The sequence below is a fragment of the Ischnura elegans genome, chromosome 7 (genome assembly GCF_921293095.1).
Source record: "Ischnura elegans chromosome 7, ioIscEleg1.1, whole genome shotgun sequence".
Classification (NCBI taxonomy): Eukaryota; Metazoa; Arthropoda; class Insecta; order Odonata; family Coenagrionidae; genus Ischnura; species Ischnura elegans.
Window position 1 is genome coordinate 43,299,877 of NC_060252.1, and position 23,569 is coordinate 43,323,445.

General features: G+C 37.7%; 1 protein-coding gene across 1 annotated transcript; it reads right to left on the reverse strand.

Moving 5' to 3' along the window:
* Positions 1-3,824: 3,824 nt before the first annotated feature.
* Positions 3,825-22,411, reverse strand: LOC124162423. Its single transcript, XM_046538957.1, has 5 exons — positions 22,340-22,411; positions 9,636-9,710; positions 9,230-9,389; positions 8,293-8,400; positions 3,825-4,237 (listed from the first exon to the last, which is right to left on the reverse strand). Exons 2-5 carry the CDS (start codon positions 9,683-9,685, stop codon positions 4,133-4,135), a joined length of 423 nt encoding a protein of 140 aa, XP_046394913.1. The 5' UTR covers positions 9,686-9,710; positions 22,340-22,411; the 3' UTR covers positions 3,825-4,132.
* Positions 22,412-23,569: the final 1,158 nt, after the last annotated feature.

Here is a 23,569-nt window from a genome sequence, read left to right on the forward strand (position 1 = left end):
AGATTTTTCCTCCCGATGAATATTTTTTTACTTTTACGTCCAATATTCCTTATACCCACACATATCACAGTTTGGGCTGCTAATTTGTATCAATCACACAATCAGTGAATCAATTTCTAGCTTTAATAGGGACGTTAACGAGTCGATTGGGCGCTTGAATTCATCAAGCGGGTAATTAGGGGGGGTGGAAACATAGTTGTGTCACATATTTTCAAGTCATGTGCCCATAAGTGGTTTAATATTCAAAAATTTCCCCGCCGTTTTTTGAAAGGGTAAGGAACTAAATTTTTCACTGTTAGAAATATTTGTTATTTTCAATGTGATTTTATTTGACGGATAATTGATTCTTTGATCCATTAAGTTAACCATTGACACATAATCGGAATAAGGTTTTAAAAATTTCAAGAGAGTGTTGATTATGTGGTTATTTTTCAACTGTTTAAGTTCATAAGCATTGTGATAAGCCACTCTTGAAAATACAACGCAGATTCTTTAGATAAATATATAAAGATATTCCACTTGCAAAACGAATATCCATAATGCAGTTTGTAAAATACTGAATTGTAACGATTCCTCTAATTTCTTTGGTCTTAAAAAATAGTTATTCTCAAGATATTCCATTTTGCAAAAAAGATTTGGCATATTTGATATCATAATCGTATCGAATTATCAAGTATACTGACACGTGCATTGAAAATACGCAATCCGATTGATTTACCTTCTAATCTTTGATCATCAACACTAAAATTCCTGGTCGACTATGTACGTGCATGCAAAATCCTATGTATTATAGAAAGTAAAAATAAACTCGTAACAAATGCCTCTGACACTCAAAAGTCCTTGACTGCGATGTTGTTTTCAGAGGGTCGAACAATGCCTTGTGTTGGTCTTACATGTATTACTAGGGATTGTTGAGGAATAGCTGGGAAGAGGGAATTTACAGGTGGGTTAAGGAAATGTTAAGATAGAAGTGAAAGGATGATACCAGTAGAGAAGAGATGTCAACTTCCAATGCAATTGCATCCATTGGAGTGTTAATGATTGGGGGTTCCAGAAGTGCTTACGAGCACCCCCTGCAAATTAAGTCTCTTAGATGGGCGATTATTAAGCAAGTTCCTAATTGAATATGTATTTAATAAAATCTTTTAAAATAATATTCTTCCGCTATTTTTCAACGACTCGACTATTACAATAAGGAATCAATAAAATGAATAACAATGTAAACATTGCAAGTTATACTTCTTAATATTCAGGAAATGTAAGATTTTTTATTATGAACTATAATTATTTATCAAGAGAACGATTTTGAAGATTTTAAATATTCCTTTTTCAAGGGGTTTCTGGGCTACGTTATTGCCCCTTATACAGGTAAATCGTGCGTGGGTGACGTGACACCCTTTGTAGACATACCTATTGTTGGTTCTTTAGTGCCCGCTACAGAACCTAAATGTAAGAAGAAGAACTTTGCTTCATAAAAGCAAAGGAGAAATAGGTAATGCCCTGGTTGTCAAATCTCAACGGCGCAGAGGGCAATTTGAATAACCTCATTCCTGAGCGTAAAATTGGAGCACCGCTGAAAAACACGAGTTCCTTGGCCATCATGTGGTTTCCGATTTTGCCAAATGCCTTGCCTTTCCTCATTTCATTCATTTTACATTTAAAAATCATTTCACAGTTTAATATCGCTTTATGCGCACCAAAAAGAATTAATTTATACGACCCATTGCATACTTCTCTGACTGATTGACTATATTTATAACTTGCAGTTAACTTGGTGGACATCATTATGAAATTCGACTTTGATGTAAGAGATACCGCTTACCGCATGATCATGATTGTTTATCGTCTTTAACTGCATAAAAGAGTGAAACTTATTCAACATTCGAGAGTGAGACTAATTCATGCTTCTAATTTAAGATTTCATTCCCAATGTTTATGAAGCCCATTCGATGGGAATGAACATCAGGTGGCCTATTAAACTGCTCAGGGGACATCCAAAGAAGTGGTTTGAGGAACTTCAGAAATTGACCTAAATCAATCATCCCTCGCGTTATCACCGAGGGTGTCCTTGGGGGCAAGTAAAGATATAATTAGCTTATTTGGTGGTCCAGCGAATAAACGTTGACTTATCAAGTTATCTTCAACAAGTATTCCATCACTCTCGCTTTCATCTGGAAAGAAAATAACGGACTGAATGCAAGCTCTTTGCGAATTAAGGGGGCTCACTAACTACGGGAAAAACGCAACTTTCAAAAAGTAATAAAAGCCACTGGTTCTCCATTTTCATTTGAAATCAAAGTGAAATACTGCATTTATGAATGTAAAATATAAAAACCTGTACATATTATGACTTTTGTCGAGGACGCCGCGCCAACATCAGTATAAAATCTAGAAATGTCCGTAAATGTTTGAAAGTAATGTAGTATTTTAATCAAAATGAGTGTCATGCTGTTTATATTCAACGATAAAGGATCAATATTTGCAGATATCCTAAGTTTTGGTGTCGAAACCGCGTTTGTGCAGTGGAGGTATCGATACTTAAAAAAAACTTTTATCAATTTTGGTGCCTAAAATTTCTAATGTATACATTAATAACCCAAATAAATTTTTTTAAATAAATGTAAATAATAACTAGTAATTAAAAAAACACTCACACACAAACACACACTTCTAAAAAAGTTAAGGAAAGTGCGTTCCAGCACTGCTTACTTTTCCATGACGTCACTGGTTTTAAGTCCAGTTTCATCAACTTTAACAATGCTCTGAAGAATATCTGGTAATAATTGCAAACAATCATCTACACCTTAAAATATACAGACAATAAATTGAGTGCACCACGGCCAAAATTCTAAAATTAAGTAGCTAAATGGTAAATCGTGATGGTCTGGAGTTAACGCTCATTCAAATAAAATCCACTCATCTAGTAGCCCTAGTAGTACTAGATGAGCAGATTTAATTCGGAGGGGGATATTGTTGGGTGTTTGTGCAGTGGAAATATCGAATTGAAACGCATCAAACATCATACTTTACATCAAATCAGCCGAATGATCCGTATACATAATGCTGAAAATTGAATTTATCGCTGATTAATGGTAAACACTATGAAATATATCAACATTTAAAAAAATGAAGAGTCAGAGGGCATAGATGCAAATAGGATCTCCAAAGCAGATCATACTGTATGTAGTCGTCACAAGGGAAAATTTTCTGGGTGGCTAAAACTCACAAAGCCCACCCACCCTACTGGCGACGTGCCCATCTACATAAACGCTTATTGTAATGAATCATTTTGTAAAATGCTGCCATCACATACGATAAGTCCTCCGATCACGATTAGGTGTTCCAATGCGGGAGGATGTTTTCTCCATGAGTACATTTCATAAGTAGGCAATTGAAATCTAATTCTACCCTAAATCAATGCATCCACTCTCTGCGAATAAATGTGACAAGTAGTAAAACTCTTCACCTCCTTATGTAGGTACAGTGTGCATTTGTCTTTCTCTGGAGTTTTGGTCCAATATTGAAAGCGGGTTCATTCCAATACCGATTTTCGGCAAATTTATGGATTTTAAACCAAAATATTAGAATGCATAAAACAGAATTAGGTAGTTCCTGTAAAAATGCAAGTAAAAAGTAAAGGATTTCATTAAAAATGCTTAAGGTTTTGCCCTGTTTGATAAATTAGATAAAATTTGAAGCCCAAGAAGAAAGCATTTAATAAATATGCCGATATACCGTGAGCGGAAGTAATACTTTTCATTCTGGACCACGACTCAAGAGAAAGAAAAATGAATTTATGCAATCTTAAGAGTATTTTCGACGTATTCCATTGTTTCAAAACTTTATTACTTATGCCACAGTTGGATGACAAGTTATTACACAGTGCATTCAAGAACCAACAAGAACAATAGCAACACATAGTATGTCGATTGATTGGTATGGGATGTACAGACATGAATCCACAAGTATTGTTGATGTTGAACGGCAAAAAATCGAAAGCAAACTACTCCAGGCATGATTTTCTAAAGAAGCAGTCCAGGATGCTGAAGGCAATACTGCGGCAAAGCGGATTCACCAAAATCCAGAGCGTCTCCTCTTTCATGTATCAGTTTTAAATCAGTGGATAGTCCAGTTACGTGCAGGAAGAGTAATGTCCATCGTTGCAGCAGATGTACTGAGGGGTACTGGCCTTGAGGAACTCCCAGTTTCCGTCGCAGAGCTTGGAGAAGGCGGCGATCTGAGGAGTTTGAAGGTTGCAATCAGTTGATAAATAAAAGATACAGTTTCTGGCGTAATTCGGTGGAAATATTTATTTTTTAAAATATAACTAGCTATCCCATGCGAAAATTTCGTGCTTTCACACCATCGGGAAATAAGTATTATATTATATTATTATATTCTCAAACCACCGGATACAACTCTTATTGGCCATTTTACACCGGCGTGTTCAACAAATTCAACAAGTAAACGTACACAAACGACCATGCCCTGGACCGGGTAAACCTACCCAGGCGGGACTCGAACCCGCGACCTCTTGTTTGGCAGGCGAGAACGTTACCCCGCCGCCACCGAGGCCAGCAAATGGAATATGATAAGAATGGAATATGTTAAGGAAACCGTGTAATTGGGGTTTGAATAGAGAAGAAGGTGTGTCATAAAGTACTTTCTTCGTGCTTGTTTCCTTGCAAAAATATATAAAACATATGAATACAAAAAGGCAAGAGAGTCTGGTACCAGTAGGGACAATCAACACGTCATTGAATTATTGAATACTTTCAACACAATATTTTTATTTACTCGTGATACACGTTATCTTTAAGTTCATTACACACGTCTCTTTCAGAGTACGTTTAGCATTCTTCATACTTCTTTGATTTTATTTTTAATATTTTTGCCTGCTTGTGTTTTGTTTCTTTGGTTTAGTTATGGATTTAACGGGTTATTAAACTTTTTTTTTGAAGTTAAAAATAAAGAAATGTGTGGAGTCGATATACCTCGAGCGAGTAATCGACATGGAAAAATCGAAGCATTTAAGTTAAATTAATGGGTAAATAGTGAAATTTGAGACTGAGATTGTATTTTTAGCCAGAAGCCAGGGATTCAACGTTTAAAATGATACCTCATTAGTCACTATATGTGAAGTATTAACGGAACATATGTACACGGAATGAAAGAAAAAGACCTTTATGCAATAATATAAAGGTTATTGAAAAGGACTTTTCTGTATCCATATTTATTTATTTTAACCCACCCAGGTTTCGGCGCATAATGCCATAAATAGATATAAGTGTGGAAACAGACAAGTCCTTTTCATTATGTTAAAAAACAGTTGATTAATGAAACTATAATAATTTAAGGAGCGAGTCAATCATTGAAACTAACAGACCAAGATTAAATTTATCTAAACGTTGCTTTCTCTGTATGGGGCCAAAGATATTTAATCTACTGCCCACTGAAATAAAAAAATTAATTCTTAATTAATAAAATGTTAAAACCCTCCAAAGACAGGTTTTTCTCCAGAATAATTGAACATTTATTTTTATGTAATTTCATTGGAACACTAATAATGTAATAGTCTCTGTGTTTATTTTGTGGCATAATTTTTGTTATTTTATGGTGGCTGAATTCTGGTATTTTGACATTGGAGACCACCTTAGTTCCCTCTCCTTTTTCTATTAAAAATTGTACAATAAAAGATAATGGGAGCAAGTAAATTATTATATTATTATAAAAAGTTCGGAGATAAAAATCACTTTATGCACTTCAGTATAAAGTTGAGCTCTATGCTTCACATTATAAACCATTCTTATTTCGACCCATTTGGCTCATAAAACAAAGCATTTGGGGAAAGATTTGAGGTTTTCCCGGTGGATAATACGTGAAAAATATTTCAAGTTGGCAACATTGACTTTATCTTAAACGTTTCGGCAGCTCGCTCTGCTTTTAACTTCAGGGAAGACATGTATCGAGTTCTGTGGAGTAGCCGCAATACATATCGTTGGGTGTCACTGTTGAGCGTGGGAAAATTGAGTTACTTTCAAAAGTATGTATTGGGGCCACTTCCCATACGTCGACACTCTTCACCCCTCAAAACAGTAGCGAAAAGAGCTGTCGAAATGTTGGAGATGGAGCCATTCACACGGCTGTCAACCTAAGAAGAATTTATGCTAATCAAGGTATTCCAGGTGAGCTGTGGGGGAGGCGTTCCATCCTCAGGACTCCACCCTCACTTCCCAACAACCCTTTCCAATTATCCCTAAAGTCTAAATCACACGATCATTTTATCCGTCCGTTTGAGGGATAGCTCCAACGATAGCTTTTCAGGGACCAAAGAAATGATCGCTCCATCCATCATTTTAAGAATCACACGTCCATTCCCACCGTCCTTTTTCCATCGCTTTTTCCTGTCATTTTCTGTATTTATAAGTGTCTTTAAACTAAAAGCCGAACGTGTCGTTGCTATCGCTGTTAAAAGCTGTGCCAAGTGAACTGCATAGAGGAGGCCCAATTCTATCCGGCAGAAGGTAGATTTCTGTTGCCTCCTCGGTCGCCATTTAATCGGTTTAAAAAAATGTCCGCGGCGCGGTGATGAGTGCGATTAGTTCCACTTTTTTCCCAAATTATGATGTGTAATGCGTGCTATTGCGAGGAATAGCATTGAAAAGTTATGCGTTTGATAGATCACGTCATTATCTATATTAATATCGGTTAAAACCGCTATTTATACCACATTTCCCCGTGAATCTCGGATCATTTTGTCCGTCAGCGACGCGAGTGGCGACCCATTTTGTAAACCCATTTGAATATGCGGTGGTTAACAACACGTTTAAAGGCCAACTTGAGGATCCTCTTTTGTAATACTCATAGGCTGTGCGTCCTGATTGACTGAAGGACGGTGCAAGCTGTGGTTTCAGCGATGTCTCGAGTGATGGAAAAAGGGATGGAAATCCCATCCCTCGAGCTATCGCGGAAAATGATCGCGAGAAACTGTCATTTTTCCCGCCATCGCTGGAGCGGTCGCTTAAGGTGTCCCTACAAAGGAATGGAAAAAATACGGCGTTGTTCAGTTTTAACCCTCACCTACTGCATCGAAAGACCGAAGGAATCTTCTACAAGCATGCATCGTGTTCCCATGTAGTCATCGTTTTGGCTCAAAGAAAAGCTAAGTGCAACGCTTCGGCGCAATCACTAAAGTGCACCGTAATTTCAGGTCTGAAGGAAGACCGTGTTCCTTGCCTTTAAGCAAATCCGGATGACTTACGCCTCCGAAATACCGTCATCGTCATAATGACGAAGCACAGAGTAAAGTTTGATCAGAATCACAACCTTGGAATTACCAAAATGCAAAAATGAACAAAGAAAGTCCCGCAATGACCAACTTTTACTCGGCAATGAATATTTTAACCTTTATCGTCGATGAGTGTCCGAGGGCAAAACCTGTTCAAGGGTAAAGGAGGTACTTAAATGTAAAGAGGCTTACTCGCTAGATATCTCACTAACAGGACACCTCTGTATTTTAGATTTTTTCTTTAAAATTGCCAAAAATTTATTTGAATTTTTTGCCTCACGTACGTCCTTCATTGCTCAAGTGATCTTATCGAAAATATCATATCTCTTCATCCTTATATCTCTTGTTCCTATGAGGAATATTATTACCCTGGAGGTCTCTCTAGTCGGCCACAGTTACCCACCGCGCATTTTAACAAAAGCCAATAGTCCCGTCGCTGACGGAAGAGCGTTCTGAATTTCACGGGAAAATAATCATTTATTGAGCTGTGAATGGAGATTTATCTTATTGATAATGTGATATATCAAATCCATAAATTTTCACTGATATTCGTCCTTATTTCAAAACTTATTTGCATTGGCGTCGATTGGTGTACGGGCTTCCGGGAGGTCGGAGGGGTATCGAATACCTTGAATGAGGGAGTTCAAGGGCCCTCCCCCGGAAAAAAATTAATCATGGAAATTGTGATTTTAAAGCAATTTTTACCCCATTTATATCCAATTTAATACCCCATCAGGAGATTTTTCGCCTTATTCATAATAACCTCATTAAATTTTCTGGGCGACATATCCCGACGCATCAAATATAAGGGGGATGAGCTCCCCACAGGATAGACGTCAATGATTCATTGCAAATATTGAGAATAAATGGACCACTCTGTGCCCATCGCCGCACTGTGGACATTTTTGAAAACTGATTAACACGCTCTAAAGGGGCAACATGAATTAACTTCTGAGGGACGGACTGGAGCCTCGTCTTTGAAGTACACTTGACTTTGCCCTTACCTCTCCCCTGTTAACATCCTTGTCGAGTAGACTGCAGGCCAATTCACCCACTGTCTTGCCGTCGGGTCTGACGTAGTCCAGGTTTCCGCCATCGGTCATCAGGCCAATCTGGAACAGCGGGAATGTATGATTTATTTTACGCTGAAATTCCTCTAAACTTTCAACACCCTAAAGCCCGAGCAAAATGACTAAATGTGACATAAATTGATTAATTAAGAACTAGAGCACTTGATACAATACTCCTTCATTCACAGCCCAAACCATTCATCATCCATGAAATCGATTTCACTCGACTTACGATAGCTTTTAGCTCTCACCATAGAATTATTAACTTCCTTGCTACAAGCAAATATTAAGAAACATTTTAGCATTTTTCAGCTAATGGCAAACCTAACCCGAGTTGCGCCATTAAAAACTGTGAACCAATACAAGCTCTTTTTTTTATTTCAACCCAATATTTTTGCCAAGTAAAGTCATGTTAAGTTTTGTGAACAAGGATTAAGGCTAAAGTTCCCTCGAATGAACTCAAACACATTTTGGATAGTGGCACAGATTCGCGAAAGGATTGACGAGTTTGCTATAATTTCATGGAAAAGTTAATTAAGTTATAGAATTCTCTGCGAGTTATTTTACGACTTTAAACCATTATGCCATCAATATTGCTCAGCAAAAATAAACGGCTAGACAAGCAAGGCATCGCATATTTAGGAACCTCTTAACTTATCATAGTTATTTTACATTTGCTAAGTCAAAAACTTACCCTTATACAGGCAAAATTTCGGAAGATTAGATTAAATCATTTATTCTCATTACTCATATTAATGTAAGACGAATCTTATATCCTTATAAGGCATTGGCTACACGATGTTTTGAAAATAAATGTATTGTAATTAATGCTAGAATAGAAATCGCACAATTAACCAAAGAATTCACTTACGCTCTGGGCGCACATATCGGAGCAAGCCTTGTGCATATCATCTCCTTCGCAGCTGTCCACATGCTCATCCTCCTTGAGGTACATTCTTGAGGTCAGATCAGGCTGGCTGGGATCTTCGGATGACCTCAAAAAGGTCGCACACTGACACTGGCCTTCGGCGCTATTTTAAAGGAGATAATCAAGAATGTAGTTAATTATTTTTGCAGCAATCATTCGAAATTATCCAGCAAGCATTTTACTATGCTTATATCACACGATTTAGTGCCACCAAGGGTAATTTTGCTTTCCGTCTCTGTGTTCAGAAGAAGATTAATTGATCTATGCAAAAATTGATCTCGTCACCGATTTGTAGTTTGTTTTGGCCAAATCGTCGCTATATCAAACAAACAAATGCAGCGCTACTTACTTGGCATAGTGGAGAACTGCCACAAGGAGAACGGCAAGGAATCCCTTCATACTGGAGGTTTATTTCAAACTGATTCTGGAACAAAGAATAACAGTTATCCACCCAAAATTACAAGTAACAAAAAATGATAAAAAATCCCGAAGGAAATCGAATATTACAGCTCATAAAGATTAAGAAACACATATGCACAATAGGACATGAAAATTCATTTCATAAATTCCACACTAATGCTTTTTTTCACGACAGTGGTTCTAGCAATACTATGCCATTATTCAGGTCTCAATAATAAGTACCTTGATGATGAAATAATATTGTCGAAAAAATGATCGGGAAGAATAGTTCCAGGTATTTTCGAAGTGAAAAGTGTTTTAAATAAAACGTTTAACAACAATTTAAAAATTCCGGGGTTTTAACGCTTTCTTATATTTATTACACTAAACTTTCATCAGTCAATCACCTATCAAATGAAAGAGCAACTCAAACAGTTTTACATAAAAACCGACAAAAGTTCAATGTGAGCACTATTTGTCACACCTCACCGCCCTAAAAATATATTTGCATAAATACCTTCTACCTCTTGCATTTTGGAGAATGAAAGCTGAAGTGAAATATCAACACCCGAGCAAAAATTTGGCAGGGCTCACGGTGAGCTAAAATCATCTAAAGCCGGTGAAAATCCAAAAAGATTTTGAGTTTGGAAACTGAGGCTTCAGATAAAAATGCACAATAAATCTGCAAGCTTACGGTGTGGTACCCGAATTTTATGTTGTGAGCGCAAATTCACAATATTTATGACGTCCAATGAGCACCGATTCTACTTAGAGGTCTTCTAAATTTTTCCGCAAAATTTATTTTACAGAATTTAAGAGATTTGAAGATACAAAAGTTATACAAAAAACCACTCATATATGGGTAAAGTACATGTTGCTCTAATTAGTTTGAATTTTCCTCGAGAGAGGGGAGAAGGGTAACTAATCCTCTCTGATCTCCTCCCTTGAATTAGTCCCGTTAAGTTACGTAGGATAGACTTTATAATATTTTATGAATCTAACACCAGTTGGAAGACCAAATGGATGGTTAAGGCAGAAACGCGGTGCTAAAGAATAACAGAAAGAAGGGAACTGTGGAGAAACATACGCTAGAGTAGGAACCGGTGGATAAGTCATGTCATTTATGACAAAGCAATCACGTGAAAAATATAATGGAGTGATAAAGCGAAGAAAAAGTCCTCCGAGGAAGACCTAGAGACAGATATCATGGGAAAGATGCGAAAGGACACAAGTACGAAGTACATCAGGGACCTGAAGGAACCAGCAGAGAAGGGGAGATATTGAAGGCTACATTATACCAATCCCTGTGAATGAACCAGGTTTTGAATCCAGACTCTCACAAAGCAATCCAGTGCCCTGACCAGGAGCGGATTCAGGATCAAATATTGGCGAGGGTTCAAGGTCTGAGTCTGGGGAGTATGGCGTACCCCAAGGTCCTTAAAATATAAATTTCCATAAACCGAAAATATTTTCTGGCTACGGCCTTGGATGAGAGTATTTTAACCAGCCAACACCGCATTAAAATTCTTGAGATAGTTGAAAGGGAGGGGTAACTAACTTGTTTATGCCATATGAGGAAATGGAATGCAAAGAAACATTACGATCGGCTTAAGTTTATCAAGAGCATGTTTTTGAGAATCACGTCAGCATAGGAGGCTTACACGAATAAGAAGGAGCCAATGAGAGAATATTTATGTAAAAGTTTAGACAAAGCTGGTTAAGAGACTGATCAGGAGTTATGGCCTTTACGTCGCAGAAATGTGGACGCTGATGAAAGAATACGAGTTAACAACGGAGGAATTAGAGATATGGGATTGGAGGAGAATTGATAATGCGAAGTGGAAAGTTTAATGGGAAGTGGTAGTGAAGGAAAAACGTCGGTTAAAACCGATTTTTCGATCGATCGAGATTTAATCAAAATGAAAAGCTCGACTTTCCAACATCATCGTCATCATTATTCAACGAGCCTAAAGGCCGTTTTACACGGTACACGGAATTGCGCAGTCTGACGTACGTGTGAAGGCGCAATCAAAATTGCGTCGTGTAAAGCGGCGAATTGCTAGAACACATGCGAGAATGCGTGGATGCGAGACGGCAAAATAGCCCCTGTTCTAATTTCGTTCATGCATTCGCGCAATTCCACGCCATTTTAGAAATTAATGCAGCTCTAACCTGCGCAATTCCGTGTACCGTGTAAAACGGCCTTAAGAATGGTTAGACGAAGCTCGCCATTCCACTCTCCTATACCCTAACTTTTTCGTAGCGACATATTTCCTCTCATTAACATCCTTGATAACCTGTCCAATGTAACTCATTCGGGGCCGTCCCTTGTCCTCCTTCCCTTCCATCTGTCCTTCAAAGATTGTCTTTATCAGGCCATTATACCTCAAAATATGGCCAACTAAGTTTTCCCCGGCCCTAAGGCCCCGTCTTCTGCTTAAGGTTTTTAGGATAATTCTCTTTTCTCCCACTCTCCTTCGCACTTCCTCGTTACTTACACGGTCGATCCATCTCACCTTCATCATTCTTCGGTAGCACCACATTTCGAATGCTTCCACTCCTGACCTCTCTGCTGCTGTCACTGTCCAAGCCTCGCTTCCATAGAGAAACATTCTCCATATATAGCATCTGATGAATTGTTTTCTTACTTCTATGCTTGTATTCTCAGCAAAAAAAAATCGAAATTTGAACCGAAAGATCGATTAATCGAAAAAATAGACGGTTCTTTAAAAAACTGCTTTTACAAATACATGGTTATTACTTAATCGAAAAAACACTAAAAATACACATTCGAGTTTTAAAAAAAATCTCCTTAGAATAAATGCTTACATTATTGGTAGATAAATTTACAAATGCTCCCACATCAAAGTTTGGGGAACACCGCCTATAACCATTCGACTTGACTAAAAGTTTTGAGAAAGATCAACTGATTGAGGTGCTTTATTGGTGTAGAGGGCGTGATTTCCAATCGGGTCTTTCACATGGGACGGATGACGTTATCATAGGCCGGTAGTGGTGCTGCTGAGATCAAACGAAATGGTCAAGATCGAACTCGAAAAATCGAGTTTGAATCGATAATCGAAGATCAAGGCTTTCTCTATCTCGATTTCCTCGATCTTTGGCATTTTTAAACTCGACTTTCGATTTTTATCGAGATCCATTGTTCCATCGCTCGAAAACAAGGAAGACAGGCAACGAAGTTCTCGACGTGGTGGGTGATTAGAGGTATATTGTTGAGGAAATAGTCAATAATATACAAAATATAGAGGGCTAGTTCGGGGGTTTGGATGGAGCTAAGTAGGGAGGAGATTTTAAACGCCATTTTGGAGGGACTAATGTTAGGCAAGCAGGGAAGGGAGGAAGAGAATAGTATTAATATATGAAATGTAATTGATAAGGGTTTAAAGGGAATCGAAGAAAGAAGTTCAATTTGGGGACTCATCACTACTTCCAACATAATACCTTCGTCATCGGCCGAAAAAATCATTTATCGGGTGATACACGGCAGATACAGAGAAAAAAAGTTGCACTTGTGGTAAGGGTTGCCTACGACGTACAAAGACGACCTCGCTGGTCATTTGCGTACTATTGAAGGTCATCTTAGCTTCATCCTCCAATGATTCCTCCGATGCATCGTGACACGCGATCGAAATTATGGGCCTCATATCGCAGGCGGATTTTTTTTCAAAACCTTTCAGGTAATACGATATTAAAATGTCATTCATTATTGCTTGGATGATTTTCCCCGGGGAAAAAATTCCTAAAACTGAATTTACACTCCACCGCACGAAAAAAGTTGCTTGGAAAAGTGTTTTTATGACAAAAACCATACATATATAATCCAAAAATATTGAAATCTATTAAATAGCATGTTTCATGCTGATCAAGTATAATGATATTTATGCTATAAAAATCCATTCAAAACTCTAATCGCCACTAAAATTTAAATATTTTGAAGAAGAAGGAACCGGGCAGGGAAATATTCCACCCCTTGGTAGTTTAAAATTACAATCTAGCGTGGGATGATATTGAAGATTCGGCCCCTAAATTTTCAACATCCTCCATTTCAGAGGCCATCAAAGAAGTTATTACTGCAACGCTAAATACGTATTCCCATTTATTTGAAATACCTCCGCCATATCATGCACTTATCATTTCATTGTGCATAGCCCATGTCACGATGTCTCCATTCCCCACATAATATCAACGGCACTGCTCAGTTACACAAAGCCATTTCTAGCAGAGATCACAGTGGAGACTCAGCATTATTGCTCAAGCCTAATAATGTCCTATTAAGTTGTGTGATTACTGTAAGACCAACCAGTTAGTTTTTACCACAACCCCACGAAAGCTTTAGAGTCATTCTTTTTTTCCAACGCATTTCTCCTCTCTTACCCTCGGGGATGGCTAAGCTTTTATTATTTCCTGCTCAAAGGTCACCTCAGCAATAAAAAACAACTCGATCCTCTCCCCCAGAAACACCTCGCGCTTCTCGGAATAACGTGTAGCCATGAGATTGTCTCGATTCACTCGACAGCGGACTGTTCGAGGCGGGAAGGTTAAAAGGATAACATTTCAATTCATCAAGATCTTTGGCGAGGATTTGATGGGCGGAGGTGATTCTCTCGAAGAAAAGAAAAATTAGTCAAGGGACAGCGACTGAGAAGCAGACGGGCAAGGATATATAGGAATGGGAAATGGAAAACGTAAGAGAGTTTCAATGACTTTACCACGGTGGTTGAGTGCGCAATTTCCGACAAAAGAGCCATTGTATATTGTTGCGCTAATGATGAGACTGAGAGAGAGGGAGAGAGAGGGGAGGAATTTGCTTATGCCTGAGGAGTTAGCGTGCGAAATGACAAAAACACCGCGTGACAACTTTGGGAGAACAGTCACAGGCACCCAGGCAGAAACAAAAAAGTCATGAATAATTAATACATAGATTTACCGGCGCAAATTTTTAAGAATACTTTAATTTATTATTGATTACGGAACTCAAATGCAATTGAACAGCAAAGGTATGAACAAAAAATGCGCTAAGAACAAATGGCGGGTAGTCTTTCACATCGAAAATTTATCTTTAATGAATGTGTTTTCTTTAATGTAGGTATACGAATGATTGCTCTCTTGTACGATTTTGCCGGGGCTAGAAAAAATGTTAACTTAGTATCTAATTATGCACTTCATACTTCCTGAATTTCATTTAATTATCTCCACCTACAAAATGATGCCTGGAATCCACTATAAACCACTTGAAGCAGCACAGCTTCAATATCCTCGCTTTCGTATTCAATTTACCTAAACAATTCGAATAACATACGCACGATATACACGATAAGATTAACCTTCCCTGAACTGATAGCGCAGTCACGATCTTGAAACAAATCCCGATTTTTTTTAACGAAATCAGGATTCCTCACTAAAAGTACAGTAAGAAAACAAGAGTAGAAAAATTATTTACGACATAAACTTTGAGAAAATAATATTGAAAATGATCCTCTCAGAGGCTTGCAAATGACGAAATACTGACATAAAGCGATTTACAATACCCTGGGTATTAAGGTAGGTACCGCGGTAGATGCAAAAAATCACGAATACTGGGTATAGAGGGTGTTTCAGGGGGAATATGCGATATTTCAGGAGATGGTAGGGGAGACAATTATAAGCTTTTTTGTCCACAAACATGGGGTCGCAACTCCTTAGTTACTGAGCTATGGCAATGAAAACATTTCTTGGATGCACACTACAGTTGTCATGAAAAGTCTAAATTTTTTCCATTCCATTTATAAATGTTAAATTACGTAATGAACATGACTAGAATACACATTTTCTAGGATAGAAGCAATAATAAGAAAAATGTATATTGGATCCAAACCTCTCTTCAATGCACATTCCTCAACGAAGGAAAGAATTATTGAAGTGAATAATTGTTCTACTTTCCAGTCGTTTTCACATTTGAATTGGCCTTAAACTGTGTAAGCATTAATAATAATTGCACTGTAATTAAACCAACCGCTCCCCTGGAAATTAAAAGGTGCGTGGTACCGTTACGCTCGAAAAGACATTAAATCCAGTGCAAAGATTATTTTAGGAACATCTATTGGGAGCAAATGTACAAAAAAACATGATGATAGTAAAGATAAGCTGATATTATTACATGAATATCAACATCAATTACACCTTATTAAGCTCCTCTAAGGGACTGACCCCGAGACTACTTCCCACCCCGTTTGAACCACCTATATAGTTAAGTATATTTTATTAATTGAAATATTCGGTATTGAAGACGAACTGTTCACTGTGTTACAGTTCTCTATGACCTGTTCACACTGTCCTGTGGGGTTCAACTAGTTGCTCGCTAACGCTGAAGCCTTTTCTTCACTATTTTTAAAGTTTTAACAGAAAATTTATGTAAATTTGTATTAAAAAATAATGATTTATCCACTTTCTACAGTTCTCTTAGTAACGTTGTAGGAATGGGAAAAAATAAAGTGAAAATTCTTTAGCAACTGTGGTCAATAGGGTGGTTTCCTATTATTTTTTTATTGCCTATATCGGAAGATTATTACTCAGTACGTATTTCACGCTTTTAGATTTTTAAATGGCGATATCTATTTTTCGCGATTAAATGAAAAGTGAAAATTTTCAAGCGCGCGAAAACGCGACGGGTAAGGAAATCTCTCCGTGTGACGTATTTCTGGTTCCCCCTCCCGCCTTGTGAGGTGACCTTGATCGAGGCTCTGAGCGCTGATAGGACGCAGGATGTTAGCGGGTAGCTGAGTATCTTGCTGGATGGTAGCGCTTGGCTGAAAAAAGGTTTATTAATACCTTATCAAACGAAGGAAACTTTCCGACCTTAGCCAGTTTTAATAGGTGATTATTAAGACATATTTCCCTGAGCTCTGCGCCTCATGCATGCATTGGTAATCTCAGACGATGTATAACTCCTATCTTCTCGTATAGAAACTAGGTGCCTGTGACGTCACGTGGAGTGGCATCGCATGGGCGCCAATCTGGCCCTTTTCAAATGAGTATAAAAATTGACCATTGCCATTCGTCTAAACCGGTATTTCTAAAACGAAATAATTTGTATAAGTATTATGAATACAGTAATGGTGGGTAACAAATCGCAATCAATGCCATTCGGTTTCTTTGATGAAGGAAACTACCCTATTACATGATCCTCTATAATTTAGACTCAATGAAAACAGAAGCGGCAGTCGATTTTGTATAAAAAATAAAATTATGCTTAAATAGGAATGGAAAAAATAAACCGGATGGCAATATGGTCATGCGAGCAATGAAGTGGTGCTCTGCTATCTAGACAGATTTATGCGAAAACGGCGTCTAGGCTTCCGTGTAATAACTATATTGGAACCATATTTTCATATACATCTACATAATACCCCGCAAGCCGCCTAAAAGGCGTGTGGCAGGGGGTGTTAGGACACCAGCCGTTTACAGCTATTAAAAAAAAAAGAAGTGCTCTAACGAGGTTGGGACAAGCGTTTATTAAGGTCCTTTATTGTTCGGGGGAAAAACGAATTCCCATATCTATCCGTTCGGCAAAAAATCTCTCTTAATTTATCGCTTCTGTCGGACCTGGAGATATAGTGTGGCTCTAAGATTATGTTCTCAGTGTCGCTCTTAAAGATATCCATTCTTAATTGTTCAAGCAATCTAAGCCTAGCGCGCAGCCTCCGAGTCTCCAACGGCTCCCAGCCTAATTCGCTTAACATCTGGGTAACACTGTCTGTACGCCCGTAGCGGTTTTTGACGAAACGCGCAGCCTTCCTTTGTATCTTATTCAGTTCGCGGATTAAGTCTTTCTGCACTGGATCCCATACACTCGCTGCATATTCAAGGTGCGGTCGGACGAGAGCGAAATAGCACCTTTCTTTTACTTTCTCATCCGGAAATCTTCCCACAATACGCTTGACGAATCCTAATTTCTTCAGGGCTATGCCGCAAATATTCTTTATATGTGTTCCCCACGTGAGGTTCGAGGTTGTCGTAACTCCCAGGTACTTCACTTCGTCTGTTGCCTTTATGTTAATGCCATCTACTGCATAAACATTAGTGGACTTTTAGTCTAGAAGACATTTAGGCTTACGTTGACGTCGGATTGTATCGATGAAGATGATTTAGTGTCATGCTTAGCAAAAGCCATGTCCAATAATCTGCACTTATACAATTATTTATGTAAATATTTAAAGATTTTTCAACAAAAATGGTTTTTAAGACGAATTTTATTATCAAAATGTCAAAATTTAAGATTTAGGGGAAAATATTATTCATAAAAATATACTTCGAATCAACAGCATAGCAAACAACATCCTTACTGGATTAAAAAGTGTAATACACAGGCGTTTTGGTGGGATATTCTTTGTTCGCAACTATATATATCAACTAAAATGACCATTAGTGATCTAAAATGACTCAATTGAAAATCTTCAATATTAAGCGAAAATATTTACACCCCATTACTCAGATAATGTATTACGGCTCTAATAAACCCCATTTCCTTTTACTGCGACGATATATCCGATGACGAGGCGGATTTTTTTGAAGATAATGTACTAATGATACAAGTAATTAACCTTCTATGTATATGGGGAAAAAAGTATCCAAACAAAGTTTGTGCCGCCACTATCGCTCCGCGGAATAGTGGGTTTCCTTTCCAGTGGGTTGTTATTCTTTGGTCAGTGAGGGAAATTCAAACAAGGCAAACCATTTCCTATCTCCGTCGTCCAAATACACCACCGACTACTGAGTCTCCCGCAACCCAGAGCATGATTCGCGATGAACTCCGTAGAATAGAGGCGCATTCGACGGCATCATGTGCGCACAATGGGAACGCTCCTCTGAATTTTCCTTCGCCTATCTCAACGATACGGCAAAAATCACTACCCACGTATTTGAATGCAGTTGATTTTGAAGGAGTTTTAGCTTTTCCGGAAGGACTGACGAGCACATTGCCAGAACGCGTTTTTCTTACGATCGAGAGGGATATGTTCCTACCTTGATTTAAGATGCCTTTGTCAGCAGGCGAAAGGGGGAAAAGTAGTCAGCTTGTTGGAGGCAGGCTTAACAGTAGCGGAAACATAGCGAAGGATGAATAAAAATTGAAGTACCGTGTACTACTCGGAGAAACGCAACAGGGAGGGTAATGAGGTATTGAAAAATCGGAGAAGACCTCCACCTGATTTCCATCTGAGATGTGACCGATTAGGACCGAGGTGTACAACCGCAGATGTTGATACAGACATATAATACATCGAAGTGCTGCTGAGAATTTTATAACAGGAGAGATATTGTCCCAAGTGAAGTGTGAATTCATTGGAGTATATTTTTCGTCCTTTTTTCCTCCATTATTTTTGTTCACATTAATTTAGATATCTATTTGATCCTTACATATTGTTACAAGTAAGCGAAATGTCATGCATTGTTTTGATTTAAAAATATTGGTTTTCAAATAAATTGGAAAGAAAGTGAGGTATCAAACTGCAGAAAATAAATGTTTTTTCCACTGGCTAGGGAAAAAAATGTTAGTTTTGTTTTACGATTTATGGAATTTACCTGGAAAATTGTGTGTCGTCAATTAAATTTGTAGCAATCATGTGCATATGATTGAGAAAATTTTCAGTCGCAATTGACGCACTAAAACCTTTTAAAGTGATAATTGTTTAGGCATCAGTGGTCACCATAGATTTAGTTCTGTGTACCGTGTAGCATATTGAGCCCTGAAGGTCTTTTTTTAGAGTAGAGAGTAGGGAAGGGTGTAAATATAATGGTGGGTTGATAAATAAAAGGGTAAATTCAGATGTTCTCACAGGTAAAAGTTCTTCAAGAAATGAGAATAGAGTGAAAGAAAGAAAAATCAGCCTGTCATAATCCGCATTACCAATTTACAATAATACAGGTTATAACGTTAAGCATGAGAAACGTCAGTTGAATCATAATATCAAAGGCAGTCAAGGTTAAAGTATGGTGAAACAATAAAATCTGCAGAACCATGAAGTAGGGATATAGAGCCTAAAAATAGTCTAATAAACAGGAGCGAATCAAAAACAGTCCCGAATCGCAATGATACTAGTTTCAAAGTAATAACCTTGGCATTAATTAATGGTCGTAGTTTAAGGAATTAAATTCCCGAATTCTACCATTTAATTCATAGGACGAAGTAAAATGTTATTATGGGAACAAATAGTTGACTAACAGATGAAGATTTAGACGGTAAATTCTTCCCAAAATCGTTCATTGTTCATCGAAAAGATAGAATTAATCGAACTGGAGGCGGAGTATTTATAGCTGTAAATAATTCAATCGTCAGATAAGCGGAAACCATAACTGAGACCAGCGTTTAATCTGTGTGGTGTTCAATTAAATATCTTAAATTTAAAAATATATTAGTAGCTAGTACTAAAGAGCACCAAACACAGATTTAACATCAAAGTTAGATTTTGAAACCCAAATAAACAACATAGCATCCAAGTATCCTGAAAGAAACTTGATTTTGGTGAAGATTTCAACGCACCTTCTAAGGATTAGGAGACGTATAGCTTCATTCCTGATGGGGGGAATTAATTGATTTGCGAGGCGTCATTACACATTTTTACATAAAATTCATTGTTTCAAATAGCATCCGCACCCAACAGAGGAGACAGTATTCTTGATTTATTAGCGACAAGTATACCTCATCAGGTAATAAACGTGAAAACCGCCGAAGGAATAAGTGACCATAGGGTAGTAACTGCAAAGGTTTCTCTAAATTCCACTGAAATGTTCAAGAAAGAACGTAAAGTTTTCCTTTTTAAGAGCTGATTCTGATGGGTTTAAGAGTCATCTGAAAAATGCCTTCCCCGCGTTATAAGTAATTACTTGAACCTAAGATTATTGCAATTATAAAATTTTACGATTTCATTGGTAGCTTTCTTTACAAAATAGCGTTAATATATTATGTGAAAATAAATGAAGGTATTAGAGAACCTGATGATTTTGTGAAAAGGTTAATCGTAAGGTTATTTTTGAGCCTTTTTTTAAATTTCAGTGCAGCGTCAAGGAAAGCATTTTCTAGATATATGAGAGAACTTTACTACACTTTAAAATTTACAAGCTTTACACCTGAAATTATCACTTTTCACAGTATTTTTTAATGCGAAAATCTAATTTTCATTAATTTTTATCTTGTTTTTAAAAGAGAGAATCGAGAAAAAATCTTTTTCGTGCATGCAGTTTCCTAAAATTTTCCGAAGAGGACTACCGAATTCCTCGGCAAGGAGTAAGGAGTGCCCCACCATAAGCCCTTTCAAGGGCTCCCAATCTACCCAGACCGCCCCTGGATTCGTCAAGCTTTCTTGGAAATATTTGTGATTGACATAGCAAGAAAGAGGTACTACTCCGCATACGAAATGCCATACCGTTAATATGTAACGAGTATATAAGATTCAGCGCAGAAATACTGTGTACGTTAAATTAATAGAATACAAAGATATCCGCGCAGTTAAAAAAAAGACTGCAAAATCCGTAGAGAAAGCGATACACAAATTATCAGAAATAAATTAGAATTGAAGCCGTTAGCCGAAGGATACGCTAATGGTTTATATTGCTTGAGCAATTAAAAATAAATATCATTCAGTGTAACATAAAGAGCATAAAAAGAGAATCTCTTTGCCAATTCATCACCAATAGAAATCATTAACACCATCACCACCATCACCAATAGAAATCATTAACAAAGAAAGATGTTTTGCCTAACGGAAAGGTGTAGTAATTAGGTTTTTTCCCTAGTTAAAAAGGACTAAAATAGGTGATAGGTGGTACTTTGTACACGCATTTGGGGTTATCTATTAATTACGGGTGGCATTTAGGGGGGCCGTGGGTCAAGGCGATTCTCACCCCATCTCATGTCGGGTACAGGGTCGTACTGGCAAATATCACAATATTTTTCCGCGAGAAACAGTGCAAAATTGCGATCTAAGTAATCGAAAATAACAGTGTATAACTAATATTAAATAAAAATAATTAAATAAAATTGTGTTTTATGACCTTAGTACTGTAGATCTTTCTCTCAGTACTGGCCGTTTCCAATAATTTTGTGTTATTTATTAAGAACTAACCGTTGATGGGAGAAATAGGTGTTTGGTATCCCTTTAATGAATGAATTTTCCTTTTTTTCATTTAGAGGCTGGTACCATTTTGTTAAAAAATAGCAAACTACGATTTTTAAAAAGATGGATGAAGTATAATGCCGCCTGTAGCAAAATTCTTAATGATTTCACAAAAAAATTAAATTTTCTATCGTTTTTTTCATTTATTTATTTAGAGGTTAGCACCACTAAGTTGAAAAATGGCAGGCTACGATTTTTTAAGAGACGGATCGCGTAAAATTACGTAGGTACCAAAAATCGAAGGATTTTACGTGGCGTAATATTACGCCCTTAGCACCCAAAGTGTTAGTAAATCCAACGCAATGAAGCATAATGTAACGTATTGCTATGAAAATTTCCAGATGCCACCAATGTGAAGCAAACATTTAGGCCGTTTATTCATTATTTCGTATTTAAATATTTACAGTAACATTATTATGAATCTATCAGGTGAAAGATACTTCAAACATTGGCGTATTCATTGAGTTTAAATACTAAAACTTACCGAATAAATCGTATGGGATGATTCTGGATCAGATGCGTCTGGTCTTCTCAATCCCGCTGTCCTGGTGCAAGTTACTTGGGAATGCTGTTGGCCTCTGCTTATATAGCATTGTGAGCTACCGTGGACCCACCAAGGAGGGGAAATCGGAAGACATCATTCCTCACGGATGTTAGTATCACCCATGTCTCACCCAGGTATCACCCATGTGTCACGTGTCCCATGATGATTTGCGCCAATAAATATTTATAAAATGACCTCTAGAACGAGCATAATATTTATTATTAATAATTATTATTTCGTATCACTCCGAAAAAGACCGGACGAATAAAAGATATCCGATTCTCAATACTGCGAAAACATTTCCTTCTATTTAATCAACGGTGAAATCGTACTCCAATACAAGTTATTGATTGACGTAATAGATCTTTTTCAAGAAGAAAAATCTTATTTTCAACAGGAAGTTAAGTTGTTTGCATACTTTTATATATCTCCCATTGCAGTATTTACGGTCTTTTGAGAAAAAACGTCGTATCATCGCTAAGATTGACGTAGGTGTTTGTTGACAATCGCGCGGTACTGCATCCGCTGTGACTACAATTCGCTATTGACGCTTTTTTGTGCCCGTGAAAATTCTTTATTTGCGCAAATCCACTGCCGACGCATGTATGGTTGGACAAACATACAGAGGCTAAGACTTCCGGTCTCTGGTCGTCGGCGTTTCCTAATGCGTGCTCCCCTGTTAAACACCCTAGACGTGGCTCGCAGGTTATTATGTAGATGCAGCTGTAGCTGTAATGCCATCGGCGCGGCGCCCGTGAGCCTCTCTCTGGCGCAGACTGTAGTCCAGCAGGACTGAACTTACGCGGCACATCCTACCCCCTATATTTTTTGGGGAATCGTGAGTTTCTCTTGATTAAAAATTCAGTGCTTAAGTACCCACAATGGCGCATTAAAATTTAGCTTGCATGGAATAATCTTGCATCTTACTTATGAATTCAAAATATAAAAGAGTGCTGCACATTGGAATCAAATTGGTTTCAACCGAGTTGTTTCAGAATAGTTTGAGAATTTTGTTGATCGCAGGAAATTACAGCTTATTATAATGTAATCGCTGAGAAGTGGCTTAGCTTTATTCAAGCCTAGATAGTGCGTGAACCATGCAGATGAGTTTTGTTATGTATACGTTGAAATTACTTTGAAGGCTCAAAGGTGGAGAATTACTCCCTTTTT

Excerpts from the sequence above, each read along its gene's own strand:
- LOC124162423 (XM_046538957.1), bottom strand. The coding sequence starts at position 9,685 with ATGAAGGGATTCCTTGCCGTTCTCCTTGTGGCAGTTCTCCACTATGCC. Across the intron at positions 9,390-9,635 it reads GCAGTTCTCCACTATGCCAA|CGCCGAAGGCCAGTGTCAGT; the intron begins GTAAGTAGCGCT and ends CCTTTAAAATAG. Across the intron at positions 8,401-9,229 it reads CCGATATGTGCGCCCAGAGC|ATTGGCCTGATGACCGATGG; the intron begins GTAAGTGAATTC and ends CCGCTGTTCCAG.